The sequence below is a fragment of the Lissotriton vulgaris genome, unplaced genomic scaffold (assembly GCF_964263255.1).
Source record: "Lissotriton vulgaris unplaced genomic scaffold, aLisVul1.2 SCAFFOLD_2170, whole genome shotgun sequence".
Lineage (NCBI taxonomy): Eukaryota > Metazoa > Chordata > Amphibia > Caudata > Salamandridae > Lissotriton > Lissotriton vulgaris.
Window position 1 is genome coordinate 235,706 of NW_028240702.1, and position 20,269 is coordinate 255,974.

At 47.1% G+C, this 20,269-nt stretch overlaps 1 protein-coding gene across 1 annotated transcript in view; it reads right to left on the bottom strand.

The window, feature by feature from the left end:
- The window catches only part of LOC147672899 (neuronal acetylcholine receptor subunit alpha-7-like), a 132,500-nt gene that overhangs the window by 36,770 nt on the left and 75,461 nt on the right, over nt 1–20,269 (bottom strand). Inside the window, exons 7-9 of the mRNA XM_086947941.1 lie at nt 5,729–5,896; nt 2,489–2,683; nt 293–379 (exon numbers count right to left, since the gene is read on the bottom strand). Coding sequence (XP_086804067.1) covers nt 293–379; nt 2,489–2,683; nt 5,729–5,896 — 450 coding nt within the window. The remainder of the gene's footprint in view (nt 1–292; nt 380–2,488; nt 2,684–5,728; nt 5,897–20,269) is intronic.

The window sequence follows — 20,269 nt, forward strand, 5'->3', positions numbered from 1 at the left end:
CATACTCTACAACCCGGATTGGACTACAGGCATTGCGCAATACACACGGTATATAGATGATATCTTCTTACTCTGGACAGTATCACAACAAAGAAAACAAAAAAAGTTAAAAAGAAAAACCTCTGACAATATACACATATACACTGTACCTGTGCTTGTTTACTTTTTGGGTTGTTTGGTTACTGTTTTTACCTACAGCAATATCCTCCTCTCACCCATTCCCTGTGCACTAAAATGCAGGATCTGTCGTTTACAGGCTAAGCTGGATAAGAGCGTGCGTGCTGTCGCTTACCGATAAGAGGGATTGAGTCAGACGTCGCCGGCATAATCTCAGCCACCAGCAGCATGAAGACAGTGAGCGACAGCAAGACAGTAATACCTGCAACCAAACCAGACGTGGAATATAATTGGATGCGCTTAGGAAGAGTAGGAGGAGCCATGAAACAATAGGGATACAAAGGGGAGGGTCTGGGATAACAAGGGAGGAGTCAGAGATGCAGATGTAGAAACCTGGGGATATAGTCTAGAGGGTTAGAAGATGCAGAGGGAAAAATGGGGACACAGAAGTGAGGAGAGAAGTGTTGAGAGAGTGGATGAGCTGGGAATACTGAGAGGAGGCGGCGGGGCTACAAAGAGGAGGAGCTGTGGACGCGGAAAGGAGAACAATGGGTTACGTATAGAGGAGGAGCCAGGCAAATAACCATGGAGGGCAGGAGGGAGATTCACATGGTAGGAGTTACAACTAAAAATTAGAGCCTATTTCAAAGGGGATCACCTGGACCAAAGCTGAAAAAAAGAGGATAACAAATGATGCAGAGAAGAAGAGATGAGGATACAGAGGTGCACTGCCTCATTTGTGCCGGTGGTTGCAGGTGGTGGGCAGCCAAACTCATTTTTGGGGAACTGGGACTTATTTTTCATCCTCAAACTTTGATCCAGAGCAAGAGTGAGAAAGGCAGAATAGGGAGAAACAAAGAAGAAGAGAAATGTAGCAAAACATGATAAAGGGATAGACCGGGGACGAAAAGAACCCACAAGAGAGATAAATCGAGAGGAATTCTAGGGTCTTGGAAGGATGAGCTGGAATCAAGATTAGGCAGCCTTGGTATTCAGCAACTGCGGTGTAGGGCAGCATTGACAGTGGGCTCCTGAAAATACTTTGGGCCACTGCATTTTTCTAAGCATGCCAGGTCCTGAGAGTGTGTGAGGGACATAGAAAGAAGAAGGCTGGGGCCATAGAGAGAGGAACAACAGATGAACAAGAGTGAAAGATATGGGGGTACCAGGAGGGAAGGAGGAGAAGAGAGGGGGGGACACCCATAGAAGAACTGTTTCCAAAGAAGGTGAGAGCAGGGGTGGTGGGAAGTGATACAAACAGGAGCTACTTTAAATGCATAAATAAGGAATAGGAAATAAAGAGACAGGGGTATAGGGTGGGACGCAGCACACATGATGCAGAGGGGATATGCTGATAAAACTAAAACTGAGGTAGAGATGGAGGTATTTGGAGCTAGGGGTAGGGATGTGGCCACAGGGAGGTGTCACAGAGAACAGAGAGCAAAGGAAGTGAGAATACAGAGTGGAGATAGAAGACTAGAGAAAGAGGGAATAGGAACTACAGAGTGGAGTAACAGGGGAGAAAGATGGGGGTAGAGGATACAAGGGAGGAACAGGAGATACACAGTTAGGGATCAGTCGAGCAGGGATGCTGGAGAGGTAGTGCCGTGGCTGCAGTATCTAAGAATACTTTGAAGAGAGCTAAGGATGCTGAGGAGCAACAAGAGGAGAGTTGAAGAAAGAACATGGAGGGGCTAGGGATACAGAAAGGAGAAGAAAGGAGTACAGAGGGAGAAACATTTAAGAAACAGGAAGAAAGAGGTAATGCAGAAGGGGTGGTGTAGAGATTCACAGGACAGGAATAAGGGATTTTGAGGGAGGCGCTACGGTTACATAGGGAGGTGTATTAATACAGAAGTTAGTAGCTCAAGCTCACAGGAAAGAGCAGGGAGGTATAGGAGGGACACATTTGAAATACTGAGCACAGAGACAGCGTGTAAAAGAGCCAAGTGGAGTATAGGGTGACGGAGGAGAACTTCAAAGTGTGACTAAGGGCCTTATTATGATCTTGGTGGACAGGGTTACTCCATCACAACTGTGACGGATATCCCGCCTGCCGTATTACAATTCCAGTATATCCTTTGGAACTTGTAATACGGCGGACGAGATTCCCGTTGTGTTTGTGACGGAGTATCCCACCCGCCTAGATCGTGATCAGGACCTTAATAACCCTAATATTGGTGCTTTCTTAAACCGTCCAGCCTACATGAATATCCCCACTGATGGCTAGCGGGCCCAGCAGCCAGACCCAGCACCATAACTAGGAGTCAGGACCCCCCCATCCGGCAATAGACCTGAGTGCAATGTGGGCCTCTTACTCACTATCTCATAATACTCCTAGATAGATTTTTGACGGAGAACAGAGGTTTACCCAGGGAGATCTTCTCTCCGGAGTCCGCGGGGAGCAAAAAGACCAGCACACTCATGGTGGACAGGAGGACACAAGGGATGAGCAGGTTCAGGGCGTAATACAGGGTCCGGCGTCGCATGGTGACGTAGAAGGTCACGTCCGGGTACGGCTCCTTGCAGCAGTCGTAGTAAATTTCGTGGCGGGTGCCCGGGACACCTAGAGTGAAGGAAAACAATAGGAGATCAGCAATCATGGTTTACTGGCCAGTAGAGGACCATCATCATGCCATCTGTCTATTATGTCCTGAGTTTGTGGTGCACCAACTATCAGGATGTTACTGGACAGTCCAGGAAGAATCCTTAACATACAATGCCTAGACTCCTCCCAGACCTGTTCTCTGGTTTACAATTTGCCATTGTTAGCTCTTTCAGTAGCTGGGCTGAAGCCAAAGCAAAACTTTTAGTGACAGGTGTTAGGATACAGGATAGAACGTGCCACATAAGATGGGGAACTCTAATAAGTTAAGAGACTAGGGTTATAAAAGACTTTCTTAAGCCTCCAAGAAGATCATATATTATCTGCGGATTTGTTTTAGATCGGGGCCACACACACACTGTATTTCCTTACAAAGTGTGAATCTTTATCCAGATTTAATAAGATTTGACATAACACAGAGCAGCCACAAAAATTGCACTTCTTGAAAGGGAGAGCAGAGCAGCACCATATCTACTGAGAGATGGATCGGTTTCTTATTTCCCCTACACTGGCGCACTTTTGGCTGCCTTTGACCATACGCACATCATGCCCCGTAGAGCAAGTGTGTGTACATGATGTCTAGCAATGTTTCTACTGGAAGGCTATGCTTCCAGTACAACATTCTTTGCTTAAACATAGTTCAGTACTTTTTAAGATTGAATGTGAACCTTGCACAGCAAATCAGCCATCACCAACCATCTGCCATGCTACGCTACCTACGAGGGGCTGGGATCACCTCTACTCCAACAGAACTATCTATGCTTCGTGTTAACCGAAAAGGACAACGGAGACCCTCCAGTAGTCTTGGTGATGTCAAGTGCATTGGGGGTTCTACAAATGCTAAATAAGCACTGGCAATGCCAATAGGTCTCTCCTTTGCAACTGGGCACCAACGTAATGCCTCAAGCTTTGCTAATCTTTGTTTGTTTTCCATAGTTTACTGTTGTCCGTGTGCATCTGCGGAAAACAAAAAACAAAACTGGCAAAGCCAGCAAGTTGGCGCACAGTACCAAAGCCAAGACTATTGGGTATGCGAATATTTGTTTAATTTACCATCCTAAAATGGCAGCCCGCCAGGTTGGAACAGCAAATTAGAAATGGCAAAATGCAATCTGGTGCATCAAGATACGACCACATACACGTTTTCATGCAGCGGCCATCTTGGAATGGTGAAAACATCGTTTTCACTGTTATATGATTGCCAACACCAGGTACATACATAGGCCTATTTGGTGACAAATCAGTGGCAATTTTAATTTGATGTAGTAGAATGTTTTATTTAAATAGGCGCACAGGCAGTGACATCAAGAAGCATCAACCCAGTAACAATGTACTGCTGCAGGGCCTCAAAAGAAAAAGAAAACAGCAAACAAACAAACGCAGCTTTTAAAGGAAGGGATGGGGGTTGGAGCCAAAGATGTAGAAGCAGAGCCTGGAAGCTGTGTACAGCTACTAGTAGCCTTTGAAGAAAAAAGAATGACGCAGGAAAGAGCTGGGGGCAATGGACAGAAAGTGTGTGGCTTGTCAGCAGTAAACAGCTCCCAGGCCCTTGCACATGCAATTCTGGCAAAAAAATCACAATGAAGAAGAGAGTATGGAGGTGTCAGGCAGCAATGGATCAGTGGAGGGTGGTAGTGCGGTTTGGGGGGGCGGTAATAGCGAGGTAAAAGGACAGATGGATGAAAGGGATTCACTCACAAAGAGTGTGAAAACAGAAATAAAAAAGTATCACATTAGAAGTAGATGAGTACAATTCAGCCAATCAAAATGATGGCATAGGAACAAAAACAAGAATAAGGCGGAAAACCATTGAATAAGGAGTAGGGAACTGACCAACAAGAAAAACGGGAAACATCCTTAGGACGAAGCCCCAATCACGCTGGTCCTTCACAGCACCACAAGCAGAATGAATGCGTTATTTTGCACGCATTTGTTATGCACACAAGTCATTACAACGACTTTTATTAGGGGGGCACAATGGTGGAGTGGGGTTGCAATTTAAGTCCAACACCTTCCCTACTGTTGCGGAGACTGGAGTTGAAATAGTAAATTAAACTATTCCAATATCCAACACTCCCCCCTAAGGCAAGTCATTAAAACGACTTGCGTGCAGAACAAATGCATGCTAAAGACACATTCGTTCAAATGACGGAGTTCCTAAGGCAGGCATGAAAAACGCATTCGGAATTCTGCTATACATTGGAGAAAAAAATTCAGTGATGAAGAAAGGGCTGATTCAATTTTTACTCTGCATATTGTACTGTAGACTTGAACAGAAAAGGCGGGACATAAAAAACGCCCACATAAAGTGGACATTTTCATCCAAACTCTTGTACATACGATGTAAAAGTGTGCACATGCTCTGAAAAGGTCCTTCAAACATGCAGTTATAAGGGCATGCGCCTACAATGTAATTGCATGTGTAAGCAATACAAGTAGAGCATGTGCAAGCAGTGCGAAATGTATTACCAGTATGCACAAATAGGTATATGTGCATAGTAATAAGGATGTATGGGCACGTTTTTCTAAGTATATATAAGTGCTATGTAAGGATTACAAGAGTTTGTCAAAGTACTTTTCATGAGTGTACAAATACTGAGCAAGCATGTGCAGGTATGTGCAAGTAGTAATATTAGCATGTGTACGCTTTGACTGACTATGAGCAAAGTAAATATGTACAAGATCCAATATGTGCACGTACCGTACAGGTCTACACGTTTACTGTTCTACTATGAACTTAACTAGACGTTCACAACATGCGTCGCTTTTAATGACGCATTGGGTAACTCGGAATTACTGGGTTGTGGGTTGTGTTACCTCACAGTACCTGTAACTATAGGCGTGGTACCGTGAAAGTGCTGTTGTAAATAATAATCAGGACATTAGTAGAGTATTTAAGGGCACAGTGAGTACATAAATAAAGACTGTCAACCATGAACTCTGTGGAAGAGATGCTCTACTGGGACCAGTGCACAGTGAGGTGCAGATAGTGAAGCAGAGACTCACCCACAAGATCCCACTCGCCATTGGCCATGTACCCTGAGACGTCCGCATCGAGCATCTGGAGATCGAGCAGCCACCCATCATAGCTCCAAGACCCAAACTTCAGCTCACACTTCTGGATGTCAAAAGGGAACCAGCGCACATCAATGTTACAAGAGCTCTTGAAGATACCTGTGGAGGAGTGAGAAGAGAGAAAGGGTGTTAGCAAGTGTGCGTTACTTTAAAAAAGTGTGTAACCAGCACACATCAATGTTACAAGAGCTCTTGAAGATACCTACAGAGGAGTGGGAAGAGAGGAAGGGTGTTAGCAAGCGTGCACTACTTTAAAAGAGTGTGTAACCAGCACACATCAACTTTGCAAGAGCTCTTGAAGATACCTGTAGAGGAGTGGGAAAGAGAGGAAGGGTGTTAGCAAGCGTGCGCTACTTTAAAAGAGTGTGTAACCAGCACACATCAATGTTACAAGAACTCTTGAAGATACCTGTGGAGGAGTGGGAAGAGGGGAAGGGTGTTAGCAAGTGTGTGAGTCAGTATAAGAGTGTGTAACCAGCACACATCAATGTTACAAGAGCTCTTGAAGATACCTGTGGAGGAGTGGGAAGAGGGGAAGGGTGTTAGCAAGCGTGTACTACTTTAAAAGAGTGTGTAACTAGCACACATCAATGTTACAAGAGCTCTTGAAGATACCTGTGGAGAAGTGGGAAGAGGGGAAGGGTGTTAGCAAGCGTGCGTTACTTTGAAAGTGAGTGTAACTAGCGCACATCAACGTTACAAGAGCGCTTGAAGATACCTGTGGAGGAGTGGGAAGAGAGGAAGGGTGTTAGCATGCGTGCGCAACTTCAAAAGAGTGTGTGATTAGTGCACATCAATGTTACAAGAGCTCTTGAAGATACCTGCAGAGGAGTGGGGAAGAGAGGAAGGGTGTTACAAGCGTGCGCTACTTTAAAAGAGTGTGTAACCAGCGCACATTAATGTTACAAGAGCTCTTGAAGATACCTGTGGAGGAGTAGGAAGAGGGGAAGGGTGTTAGCAAGCATGTGCTACTTTAAAAGAGTGTGTAACTAGCGCACATCAATGTTACAAGAGCGCATGAAGATACCTGCAGAGGAGTGGGAAAGAGAGGAAGGGTGTTAGGAAGCGTGTGAAGTCAGTACAAAAGTGTGTAACCAGCGCACATCAATGTTACAAGAGCTCTTGAAGATACCTGTGGAGGAGTGGGGAAGTGAGGAAGGGGGTTAGCAAGCATGCACTACTTTAACAGAGATTGCAACCAACACACATCAATGCTACAAGAGCTCTTGAAGATACTTGTGGAGGAGTGGGAAAGAGAGGAAGGGTGTTAGCAAGTGTGCTCTACTCTACAAGAGTGTGTAACCAGCGCACATCAACTTTACAAGAGCTCATGAAGATACCTGTAGAGGAGTGGGAAAGAGAGGAAGGGTGTTAGCAAGCATGCGCTACTTTAAAAGAGTGTGTATCTAGCGCACATCAATGTTACAAGTGCTCTTGAAGATACCTGCAGAGGAGTGGGGAAGAGAGGAAGGGTGTTAGCAAGCGTGTAAAGTCAGTACAAAAGTGTGCAACCAGCGCACATCAACTTTACAAGAGCTCTTGAAGATACCTGTAGAGGAGTGGGAAAGAGAGGAAGGGTGTTAGCAAGTGTGCGCTACTTTAAAAGAGTGTGTAACCAGCGCACATCAACGTTACAAGAGCTCTTGAAGATACCTGTGGAGGAGTGGGAAGAGAGGAAGGGTGTTAGCAAGCGTGTGCTACTTTAAAAGAGTGTGTAACCAGCGCACATCAACGTTACAAGTGCTCTTGAAGATACCCGTGGAGGAGTGGGAAGAGGGGAAGGGTGTTAGCAAGCATGTGCTACTTTAAAAGAGTGTGTAATCAGCACACGTCAATGTTACAAGAGTTTGTGAAGATACCTGTGGAAAAGTGGGAAAGAGAGGAAGGCTGTTAGCAAGCGTGCTCTACTTTAAAAGAGTGTGTACCCAGCGCACATCAATGTAAAAAGAGCTCTTGAAGATACCTGTTGAGGAGTGGGAAGAGCGGAAGGGTGTTAGCAAGCGTACGCTAATTTAAAAGAGTGTGGTAACTAGCGCACATCAATGTTACAAGAGCTCTTGAAGATATCTGCAGAGGAGTGGGAAAGAGAGGAAGGGTGTTAGCAAGCGTGTGGAGTCAGTACAAAAGTGTGTAACCAGCGCACATCCATGTTACAAGAGCTCTTGAAGGTACCTGCAGAGGAGTGGGGAAGAGAGGAAGGGTGTTGGCAAGCGTGTGGAGTCAGTACAAAAGTGTGTAACCAGCGCACATCAATGTTACAAGAGCTCTTGAAGATACCCGTGGAGGAGTGGGAAGAGAGGAAGGGTGTTTGCAAGCATGTGCTACTTTAAAAGAGTGTGTAACCAGCACACATCAACGTTACAAGAGCTCTTGAAGATACCTGTGGAGGAGTGGTAAGAGAGGAAGGGTGTTAACAAGTGTGTGAGTCTATAAAAGAAATGTGATGCCAGCAAACATCAACGGTACAAGAGCCCTTGAAGATACCTATGGAGGAGTGGGAAGAGAGGAAGGGTGTTAACAAGTGTGTGAGTCTATAAAAGAGTGTGTAACTAGCACACATCAATGTTACAAGAGCTCTTGAAGATACCTGTGGAGGAGTGGGAAAGAGAGGAAGGGTGTTAGCAAGTGTGCTCTACTTTAAAAGAGTGTGTAACCAGCGCACATCAACGTAAAAAGAGCTCTTGAAGATACCTGTTGAGGAGTGGGAAGAGCGGAAGGGTGTTAGCAAGCGTGCGCTACTTTAAAAGAGTGTGTAACCAGCGCACATCAACGTAACAAGAGCTCTTGAATATACCTGTTGAGGAGTGGGAAGAGAGGAAGGGTGTTAGCAAGCGTGCGCTACTTTAAAAGAGTGTGTAACCAGCGCACATCAATGTAAAAAGAGCTCTTGAAGATACCTGTTGAGGAGTGGGAAAAGCGGAAGGGTGTTAGCAAGCGTGCTCTACTTTAAAAGAATGTGTAACCAGCGCACATCAACGTAAAAAGAGCTCTTGAAGATACCTGTTGAGGAGTGGGAAGAGAGGAAGGGTGTTAGCAAGCGTGCGCTACTTTAAAATAGTGTGGTAACTAGCGCACATCAACGTAAAAAGAGCTCTTGAAGATAACTGTTGAGGAGTGGGAAGAGCGGAAGGGTGTTAGCAAGCGTGCTCTACTTTAAAAGAGTGTGTAACCAGCGCACATCAACGTAAAAAGAGCTCTTGAATATACCTGTGGAGGAGTGGGAAAGAGAGGAAGGGTGTTAGCAAGCGTGCTCTACTTTAAAAGAGTGTGTAACCAGCGCACATCAACGTAAAAAGAGCTCTTGAATATACCTGTGGAGGAGTGGGAAAGAGAGGAAGGGTGTTAGCAAGCGTGCTCTACTTTAAAAGAGTGTGTAACCAGCGCACATCAACGTAAAAAGAGCTCTTGAATATACCTGTTGAGGAGTGGGAAGAGAGGAAGGGTGTTAGCAAGCGTGCTCTACTTTAAAAGAGTGTGTAACCAGCGCACATCAACGTAAAAAGAGCTCTTGAAGATACCTGTTGAGGAGTGGGAAGAGCGGAAGGGTGTTAGCAAGCGTGCGCTACTTTAAACGAGTGTGTAACCAGCGCACATCAACGTAACAAGAGCTCTTGAATATACCTGTTGAGGAGTGGGAAGAGAGGAAGGGTGTTAGCGAGTGTGCGCTACTTTAAAAGAGTGTGTAACTAGCGCACATCAATGTTACAAGAGCTCTTGAAGATACCTGTTGAGGAGTGGGAAGAGCGGAAGGGTGTTAGCAAGCGTGCTTTACTTTAAAAGAGTGTGTAACCAGCGCACATCAACGTAAAAAGAGCTCTTGAAGATACCTGTTGAGGAGTGGGAAGAGCGGAAGGGTGTTAGCAAGCGTGCTCTACTTTAAAAGAGTGTGTAACCAGCGCACATCAACGTAAAAAGAGCTCTTGAAGATACCTGTTGAGGAGTGGGAAGAGAGGAAGGGTGTTAGCAAGCGTGCGCTACTTTAAAAGAGTGTGGTAACTAGCGCACATCAATGTTACAAGTGCTCTTGAAGTTACCTGCAGAGGAGTGGGAAAGAGAGGAAGGGTGTTAGCAAACGTGTGGAGTCAGTACAAAAGTGTGTAACCAGCGCACATCCATGTTACAAGAGCTCTTGAAGATACCTGCAGAGGAGTGGGGAAGAGAGGAAGGGTGTTAGCAAGCGTGTGGAGTCAGTACAAAAGTGTGTAACCAGCACACATCAATGTTACAAGAGCTCTTGAAGATACCCATGGAGGAGTGGGAAGAGAGGAAGGGTGTTAGCAAGCATGTGCTACTTTAAAAGAGTGTGTAACCAGCGCACATCAACGTTACAAGAGCGCTTGAAGATACCTTTGGAGGAGTGGTAAGAGAGGAAGGGTGTTAACAAGTGTGTGAGTCTATAAAAGAAATGTGATGCCAGCAAACATCAACGGTACAAGAGCTCTTGAAGATACCTATGGAGGAGTGGGAAGAGAGGAAGGGTGTTAACAAGTGTGTGAGTCTATAAAAGAGTGTGTAACCAGCGCACATCAACGTAAAAAGAGCTCTTGAAGATACCTGTTGAGGAGTGGGAAGAGCGGAAGGGTGTTAGCAAGCGTGCGCTACTTTAAAAGAGTGTGTAACCAGCGCACATCAACGTAACAAGAGCTCTTGAATATACCTGTTGTGCAGTGGGAAGAGAAGAAGGGTGTTAGCAAGCATGTGCTACTTTAAAAGAGTATGTAACTAGCACACATCAATGCTACAAGAGCTCTTGAAGATACCTGTGAAGGAGTGGGAAAGAGAGGAAGGGTGTTAGCAAGCGTGTGGAGTCAGTACAAAAGTATGTAACCAGCAAACATCAGTGTTACAAGAGTTCTTGAAGATTCCTGCAGAGAAATGTGTAAGGGTGTTGGGCAAGTGTGTGTAGTCAATTAAACAGTGTCGTACGAGCAAATGTCAATCTTCCAGGAGCTCTTGAAGATGCCCCGTTTACTTACCGGTAATCTTCATTACTCCGAGTATAGTCTTCCTCGCTACATGACTTACATAGTGAGCTTCAGCTCCACACCAGAACCCTCCAAAGCAAAAAGTTAGCCTCCCATGCCTCCCATCCCTTCCCAAGATGGCCGACCCTTTACCACCTGACCTCTATAAGAGGCGGGCCGCCCTTCCCAAGATGGCCGACCCTTTACCACCTGACCTCTATAAGAGGCGGGCCGCCCTTCCCAAGATGGCCGACCCTTTACCACCTGACCTCTATAAGAGGCGGGCCGGCCCAACCCATCAGCCTGAAACCACCAAGCACAAACATGAAGCCGATAGCCAGACAGGGAGGGAGGGATGGGAACTCATGTGGCGAGGAAGAATATACTCGAAGTAATGAAGATTACCGGTAAGTAACCGGGGCATTACCTCCTCGTTAGTCTTCCTCGCCACATGACTTACATAGTGAGCACATACCAAAGCCAAGCGGCTTCATGGACACACACAAGAAACCAACAGACCAGAAGGGAAAGACCACGAAAGAGGCCAAACCCAATAGACCAGAACGAGTGGAAGGGCCACCCAGGAGAGAGGCAACCACGAGTAGGAGAATCAACCCGGGACCGAAGACACCGGGAAGGCCGAAAAACAAACCGGACCCCAGAGACACCAAGAGTCGCCAGGAAAACCGCTCCAACCGAAGGAAGGCAGAGAAAGGCACGGGACCGGACCGCACGGAGACAAAAAGGCAACAGCAACCAAGGCCAGAACAGAATTCAGCAGGCCCGAACAACACACCAGGGCAGCCCAACAGGCAGCACAAAGCGAGAGAGGAGCAAAAATGAACAGAGGACATCCCCACCACAGCGACCTAACAACAACAAAAAAAATCACCAGTGGAAAGAGACAACCAGTTCGCTCAACACAGCAACACCGCAAGGGCGACCACAACCCACGAGGGAGCCGAACCAAAAAAACTGGGAAGCGGCACCAGAGCCATCCAACAGACAGGCAAGAGCCGGAAGAACGGAAAAGGGATCCGAAAAGAAACAGAAGGGGGACAAACCCCCGTCAAACAAAGGACTCCCAGAAGGGACTGCGACTCCAAGGAGAGAACCCAGGCAGGCACCAGGGAAAACGAACCCAGGAAAGGAGCCGGAAACGACACCGAAGGGACCCGGAGGAGAACCAATCAGGCAAAGGCGAAAAAACCGAAAACCCACAGGCCCGCCCACGGCCAGAAGGGAGAACAAGAGGCAGAAAGAAGCCAATCAGCCAGGTACGGGAACACTCTGCACAGGGACCAAGCAACCGGACCAGGAAGAAACACAAGAAGGGAGCGAGCCGCCGAAGAGAGCACCCAGGGGGGCAAACAGACAGTCAGCCCACAACCAGGCCCAGCCCAGCGAGACAAAGAAGAACCGACAGGCACATGAGAGTGGCAGCAACACACCAAAGGGGCGAAGAACAGAAGGGCAGGGTGAAGATGAGCCCGAGCCATGACAAAATACCCAGGGAGCCACCAAAGCCAACAGGACCCGGGACCCCAAAACCAGGGGAAAGAAACGAGACACCCACACCGGGAGCGCAGGGCCCCGCCAGGAAAACCCATAGCACCGCCGGAAACAAAAACAGCCAGCAGGCAAAGGGTCCCCAGGAAGCGCAAAGCCCGGAGCCTAAACGGGAAGGCCGAAGAGCCAACAAACCGGAGATCCAAAGGAAGCAGACAGGGTCAGACGGACCCAGGAGACTCCCAAACCAGGCACAAAAGAGGCCCGACCCACAAACCACCGAAGGAGAGGCGATGAGAACATGAGCACCCAGGGCCAGAAAAGCCGCAGCCAAAAACGACCCAGGCAAGGACAGAACCAATGCGCCAAAGACAAAAAAGGGGCGAACCCCGCACACACCCCGGAGCACGAGGCAGGGGACAAACTCACCACAGGGACCAACAAGCCCCAGCAAGGCAGGGGAAAACCCCAGAGAAGCCAAGCAACGGCAAAATAGAAGCCAGACGGGAAAACGACCACAGGGAAATCCACCGACCCAGCACAGACCGGGAACCCAAGCATGGCCAGAGGAAGGCACCACCAACATACGGACAGGAGGAACCCAGCTCACCCAGGAGACAAAGCGGGAAGAGTCGGGGGGAAAAAGAACCAAAGAAGGGCCAGAGGCACCGAGACCAACAGGAAGGGGAGGATCCGCAAAGGACAGACAGGGGCAAGAAAACACCGCCAGCCCACAAGACCCAAACCACGACCAGAGGAAGGCCCCACCAAGGCAGACAACCCCAACCGGAAAACCCATGAACAGGACCCGGAGAGAAAGACCAGCGAAACCGTCAAAAGCGACCCCGCACCAAAAAAGGAAGAACGCACGCCCCACCAGAGGCAGGCGACAAACACCAAGCCCGACCAGGCAGGTACCACCCAAAGGAAGCAGAGCCGCCAAAGGGCCATAGCCCCAAGGGCAACGTAGGCCCGGAAGAGAAGGATCGCAACAAAGACCCGACCGCCAGGGGGCAAGGAGAAGCACAGTGACAGAAGAAAGCCGACAGGAAAAAAAAAAGGGAGCAAGAGCCACCCGCTGAGTCCCGACAAGACCAGGAGAGCCCTCCAGGAGCAGAAACAGCCAGCAAGAAAACACTGACACAGCCCAGAGACGGACGGACAGACCCCAACAGCAGGAAGACCACCCCAGACAAGCCCCCGGAAAACCCCGGAGGATGGCCAACAAGGAACCAACCGGTACCGAACCCACCCAAAAACAGCGGGGACAGGAGGCCACAGGACAAAAGGACCACAGGCCCAAAGCCCGGAAGGCAACAAAGCGAATCACAAAGCAGAGGCCCCACAACCCAACGCCACAGGTGCCGTATAACAAGCAACCCAAAAATGCACCACACACGGATACAAACACAACGGCCGGAAAAGAACCCCGGCCTGACACAGGCGGGCACTGCTAAAGGGACAAGACCTACCTCCGAGCCACAGAACCACGGACCTAAGTCAAAGCAAGGAACCCTGCGAAAAAAGCAGAGAGCAACCCACCGGGAGACGCAGAGGCGACAAAGGAACGCCTCATGAATAAACGTGACAACCACCGGCAAACCGGCAACCCAGAGCCCACAAAAGGCAGCCGAAGCGAACACGCCCCAAGAGCACCCGCAGAGCATGCGAACCACACACGAGGAAGAGGACGCAAGGGAACACTGGAGCAGGGGGAGGAGAAACCACCGTCAAGGGCCATGGAGGAAAAGTCCGAACCAAAAACCAACCCGGAGACCACAGAAGAAGCCAGAGAAGAAGAACAGGAGCAACAGCCCCCGGATGCAGGACCAGGAACAACTGCGGAGGGCACAGAAAAGACCAAACAAACACAGCCCCACAAGAGGAACTGAGAACCACTACGTCGACAGCACCAGGCAAACTCAGGAGGAGACCCACCAAGGCACTACCCCCGACCATGCCCAACGACTGAAAACAGATGAGAAGAGGAGCACAAAGACCCCAAATGGTCGGAACTGACCCCGACACCCAAGGGCAGGACAGAGCACAGAGACATGGAACGCGGAAAACCAGCCACCCAGTGACAACCAATATGCGTAAAATAAGAAGAAATACAAGGTATGACAAGGAACCACCCGAGGATACGGCCCCAGCAAAGCAGGACTCCAACCCCGGGCCGCAAGAGCAGGCGCCAACAAAAGTAAACCACCTGCAGAGCCAAAACCCCAACCAAGAGCGAGGCACTGCCACAGAAAAACGAGCGTAGGAGCCGGGAATGGAAACAGCCACTCAGCGACCACAAAACGTGCAAAGTCTGAATAAAAAAACAACGTCCGAAAATCAATGGACACAGCAAAAGCGGGACTCGAACCCAGGCCTGCAAGAGCAGTCGCCACCAAAGGCAAAACACTACCCAATGAGCCACAGTACTAAAATTCACTGTTTTGAAAATTTACCACCTTGGGATACATCTACAGCATTGGCAGGATTCGAACCCTGGCCTGTGAGGGCTGTCCCCACCAATAGCACAAGACTTACATTTGAGCTATAGCTCCTTGGTCCGTGAGACCCGATAGCGGCGATATACCACCACTCCATGTCCCAGCAGGGCCCATGACACACAGGCCTCGCCACCGAATCGGAGGACAGAAGAGCGGGGCAACGCCACAGAACGAGAGTAGAAAACCGGGAATGGAACAATAGTGTAAATCCCGAAAGAAACACAAGAGAGATCCACAACAAAATAAATAAATATGCGAATACGATCATAATTACATTCAACACCAGTGAATGAAAAACCAGGGATCGAACCAGGGACCACCAGAACCGCAGGCCAACGCTCTCCCAACTGAGCTACCCAGGCCCGCCTGCCGCACCACGTGAGCGAAGCCAGGGAACCGGACCCGCCCACTATCGGAGCCCCGGGGGAGGAGCAGAACGCCACACCCACGGAGGCAGAGCCAGAAAACGCAAGGACAGCGGCACCCCGCCCCCTAGGAGCCCGGACCTTTAGTCCACCTCGCCACCTCAGCGTGGGAAATGGGAAGAAGCGAGACTCACCCCGCCAGCCCCAACGGAGCGAGAGCGCAGGGAGCACCGCCCATGAAAAAATGAAACGGTGAGTGTACCAGGGGCCCGCAAGAGTAATGGGGGCGCAACCGCGAAGTCAAGCAACCCCGCCAAGAGCCACACACACACAGGGGCCAAGAGGCAACACCGGGGAGCTGCATCAGAGGGGCAGACAGCGCCGCAGGACAGCAGCCGTAGCACAAGGTGATCAGGCTCGGCGTGACACGGAATAAACAGGTCACCTACAACAAACAGCACAATTCAGTGAATCCCCAGAAAATTGAAGTACCAAACAGTAGGAGGTAGTCTCGAGGGGATAGGCTGACCAAACGGATCCATGGCTGCACGCACAGCGTGCGCTACTGGCTCCCTGCAGCACCGTAATAGTGAGCCAGATCATGGCCACAAACGGAGTAAATGCGAGGCGCGGCGTAAATGGGAGCAAAATAACAGAGCCCCAGACCACACCGCCCGCCCCCCCCTATTGACCCCTGGCCCGCTAAGGCAGAGCCTAACCAGCCCCAACGAGACCGGGGGAAGGAAGGGGAGAGGTCCAAAAGCCCCAGAGTCCGCTAGCGCAGGACCACCAACCAAGGACCCAGGCTCCCGCAACAGCAGGAACCACTTACCTGAAGACGCATCTGGAGAGTAATGACGCGCAGAACAAAAAAAACAGGCTGATGGGTTTGGTCGGCCCGCCTCTTATAGAGGTCAGGTGGTAAAGGGTCGGCCATCTTGGGAAGGGATGGGAGGCATGGGAGGCTAACCTTTTGCTTTGGAGGGTTCTGGTGTGGAGCTGAAGCTCACTATGTAAGTCATGTGGCGAGGAAGACTAACGAGGAGGTAATAGGGTGTTAGAAGGTGTGTGAGAAGGGAAAAGACTGGGGTACCAGTAAAAGTCAATGTTACAAGAAGTCGTGAAGATAGGAGTAGGGGAGAGAAGAGTGTTATCAACGGAGTGACATCAGTAAAAAGTGTGTAACCAGCAATCGACACACGGTGGTGGGGGAGGAGTTTGTGAATACAAATCTGCTTCTTTATTGACATGAACAACCTCTGAGGACTGTGGAGCACCCACTCCCTGCCCCTGTGAGCAGTTTTAATCACACAAAAATCTATGTGTGAATACATCTTTTTATCACTGCAAATCCAACATTTGAGAGTTACAAAATTGATTTGGCACGCGTGAAAAAAGTTATTTGTGCGTTTATGCCAAACATACAACCGCAAATATGTATGTGAATATTGTGAACTATATGAGCTGTAACTTGTTAAATTTAAACATTCCCAAAAAATATTACAATCATGTGTCTTCAACAAACAAAGGGCCTTGTAGTCCCCTTGCATTATAAATTCGGTTTTATAGATGTTTAATTTGGGCTGCTCCATATGAGTAGTTCACCCTATTTTGAAAGTTTAAGGGTAACCAAGCGTGCAGTTTGTGTATATGAAGGAATACTGGATCCATAACAAAGTCACAGTATCTGGTTATGCTCCATATTTATAAAGCTGGGTGTCACCCTTGCTGTCAAGCAAAGGGGTTATTATTTTAAAGGAGACGTCCCATGGTTGCTAGTCAGAATCATGACATTTTTTAAACAAGCAGAAAAAACTCTGCTGTAGGGAGCAGATATGTGCCCATTGTACGTACCCCAACTACAAAAAAATAGCCTCTGCAGTGCTAATATATTTGACAGTCCTGAATGAACTAATTTTAAATACATTTGTACAGAAAGCATACGAATTACTGATGTTATTCTTCATAGAACCAACAAATAAATCTGCTGTAAACGCCCACACTGCGATTAACAATTTTTAAAATTTGTTTCAATGACTTGTCTAATACAAGTCATTTTTAGTGGTTTTTGATGTTATCCTTTTTGTTTGATTTTGAATTGTAATAGTTTTGAATAACTGATCAATATCAAATAAAGAAAAATCCCTGATGGAAACTTTGTGAATCTGTCCCAGGGTGTAACTAAAACTAGAAGACACAAACATGGGTCTGTTGGTTCTATGCCTTCAATAATATCTTCCAGCTCAAAGTTGAAGCGTTTTAAGAGAATATTTCCGCTCCCGTACACAAATAGTGTCTGGTATAGTGCCGATACCAGAGGTAGAATGTTGACCAATCACGCAAACTGGCTCCGGGTCCCAAGATCCACCCATTCTGGAAAGAACTGCTGAACAAATGCCTACAGTAATGGATCAAAATATTTCCTTATAGCAGTCGCATTACTGTGCTCAGCTTTGATTACACTATTGATTGGGAAGAACAGCCATTACTTTTTATTGCTGTCGGTGTAGGACAACTTTTATTAACCTGGGTTTTGCTGCATGTACAATTTACACAATAAAGTTTATAGCCTTTGAAATGCTTAGCTAGGTATAATTTCAAAAAAGTGACTATTGAGTGTAAATAGATTTGATATCTTGATATCTATAAGGGAAAGTGGATGTTACCTGCTGAATCTGTGTCATAGGAACAAGCGGTATTAGACGTTACCATTTAAATCGACTTAATTCCAATTATAAGCACTCATGATTTTGTGTTGTACTCTAATCAGCGAAAAAAGTATTTTAGAAAAGAACGTAAATCCAAGAAAAGCGTAAATCCAAGAAAAGCGTAAATTCAAGAAAAGCGTAAATCCAAGAAAAGCTTTGCCACTGGATCTATTGAACGGGGTGAGGAGCTAAACCAAGACGCGGAGGGTTAGAGTGTTTGTGTCTGTATTTCCCTTCACATTTCCAGATAAGATCACACCAGGAAAATATTCCTGAGGTTGACCCCCCTGGCCCTCTAAACAGGATACTAAATCTAGTGAACAAAAATGCATGTTATTGCAATCATTATTAATCAAGAAAGAACATAAAAACACCCACTGAAAAATAGATATTGCATATACATAGACACATCCAATGGTAATGCACACATATAAGTCACAGCACAGGCACAAGTGCTGCCCCTTTGAAGAAACAAACACTTGCAAAACAATGTACCATGGAAAAATCAGGGTGGAACTCACCCAAGTGCAGAGCAAAAGCATTAGTGAGAATAAAACCGCAAATGTTTGTGTGTTGCAGGGTGGCAAACACAGGGTGTCAACAATGAGCACATGCAACATGCAATCACGGCAGTCATAGATGAGGACACCCATAGATGCAATAATAGTGAAAAGAAATATGTCCAAGACAGAGCACAGGGATGACGTTGTTTTAAGTTAACAATGACAAAGTACTGAACCTGCAGGAAGAGATGGACCCCACGCAGACTAAGCACCGCCCGGTGCATGCCCACGCAAAACACCCAGAGACAGAGCAGAGTGCAGAAGAGAAGATTTCAGCAGAGGAGAACTTTCCCCAACTTCCTCAATGGGAATGCCTTCCCAGAGACAGACTAAATAAAGATATTATTAACCACCAACTACTACCACCACATCAGGCCCCAGAGAAATGCCGCGCGTCGCGTCAGCTGAAAGAAAGCTGCTACGCGTACTATGCCACACTGTTCCACCAGGAAGTAAAAGGACACATAGATATATGCTAACACAATCTCACTCCAGAGAGGAGAGAGACAGACAGATTCCCTGCCACACACTTGTACTGGAGAGTAAAGGGACACATAGATAGATGCTCACACAATCTCACTCCAGAGAGGAGACAGACAGATTATCTGCCACACACTTGTACTGGAGAGTAAAGGGACACATAGATAGATGCTCACACAATCTCACTCCAGAGAGGAGAGAGACAGACAGATTCTCTGCCAAATACTTCCACCAGAAAGTAGAGGGACACATAGATACTCTGCCACACTCTTCCTCCAGAGTATTTACTTTGGTTGCAATGGCAGCACCTGTGCTTTAGCTTTAAACATCTTCAGCTAAAGTGGGGGTGATACTATCGCTTCAAAAGTAAAGGAATCGAAAACAAAATGCATATTTACTCTTTCTCTCTGTGCTGAAAAATGAAGATATTTCTCCTTGTTACGCCTGGATCAGGGAGCCTACCCAAGGAAATATAATGCGGCGGAGGCCAGTGTGTTGCGTGACATTTCAATACAAGGTCATGCATGGCACTGCAAATCGTCCCTTGCGTGGCTTTGTAAATACCATATAAGGATTTGCATTGCCTTTCGGTCACTTGTGTCACACCAGCGCAACACATGCCCTCAGTAATCTGAGCCTTGGTCTTCATGCTTTGAGTATTTCCGTCAAAGTCTCAACACAAGATGTTGCCAGCAGGAAGGGGTGGGGCAACTTGTGACTACTTGTCGTCTGCAAGCTATCGGATGAAAGTATTATTCATTTGGTCTGTATATGTGCAGTAATGATGGCCGAAAGAAAATGATATCTGAAAAACTGCTTCATTGACAGAGGTGTTCGTACATGTAGACATGCTAAGGTAGTTTGTTTTAGACCAACGGATATTAAAATGAACGCCAATTTTACTGAATTTTTGATACTTGCAAAAAAGAAACTGGATGCTTGTGAGTTGAGCCCAGTAAATCTGGAAGTTTAAAATAATTAGGGATAAATTTCGTACTATATAAATGAATTTGCACAAGTGACGGGGCTCAACAGTCTTCAACCCATATGCTTGTGTGTCACAGTCTTAAGTCCCCATACGGGGTCAATTGTGTGCCAAAACCATCGGCAGTAAAAGATGTGATGTATGTAATAATGAAAAATGCCAATAAAAAGGTTTCACCCAAAACAAAATTATGATTTTGCACACAAGTAATGAAATAATAATTGGTACTATCCATATTAAGCCTTGGAAAAAATGATGGACTGATGTAATGTTTATAAATTATTTTCCAGGACCCTTTGAGAAAATTATTTTGAGAATATTAGGAATTTTACATTTATTTGTTTGTTAAATTTTAATTGGTGTGTTTTTAAAGACTGCTCTAATTGTAAGATTTTTA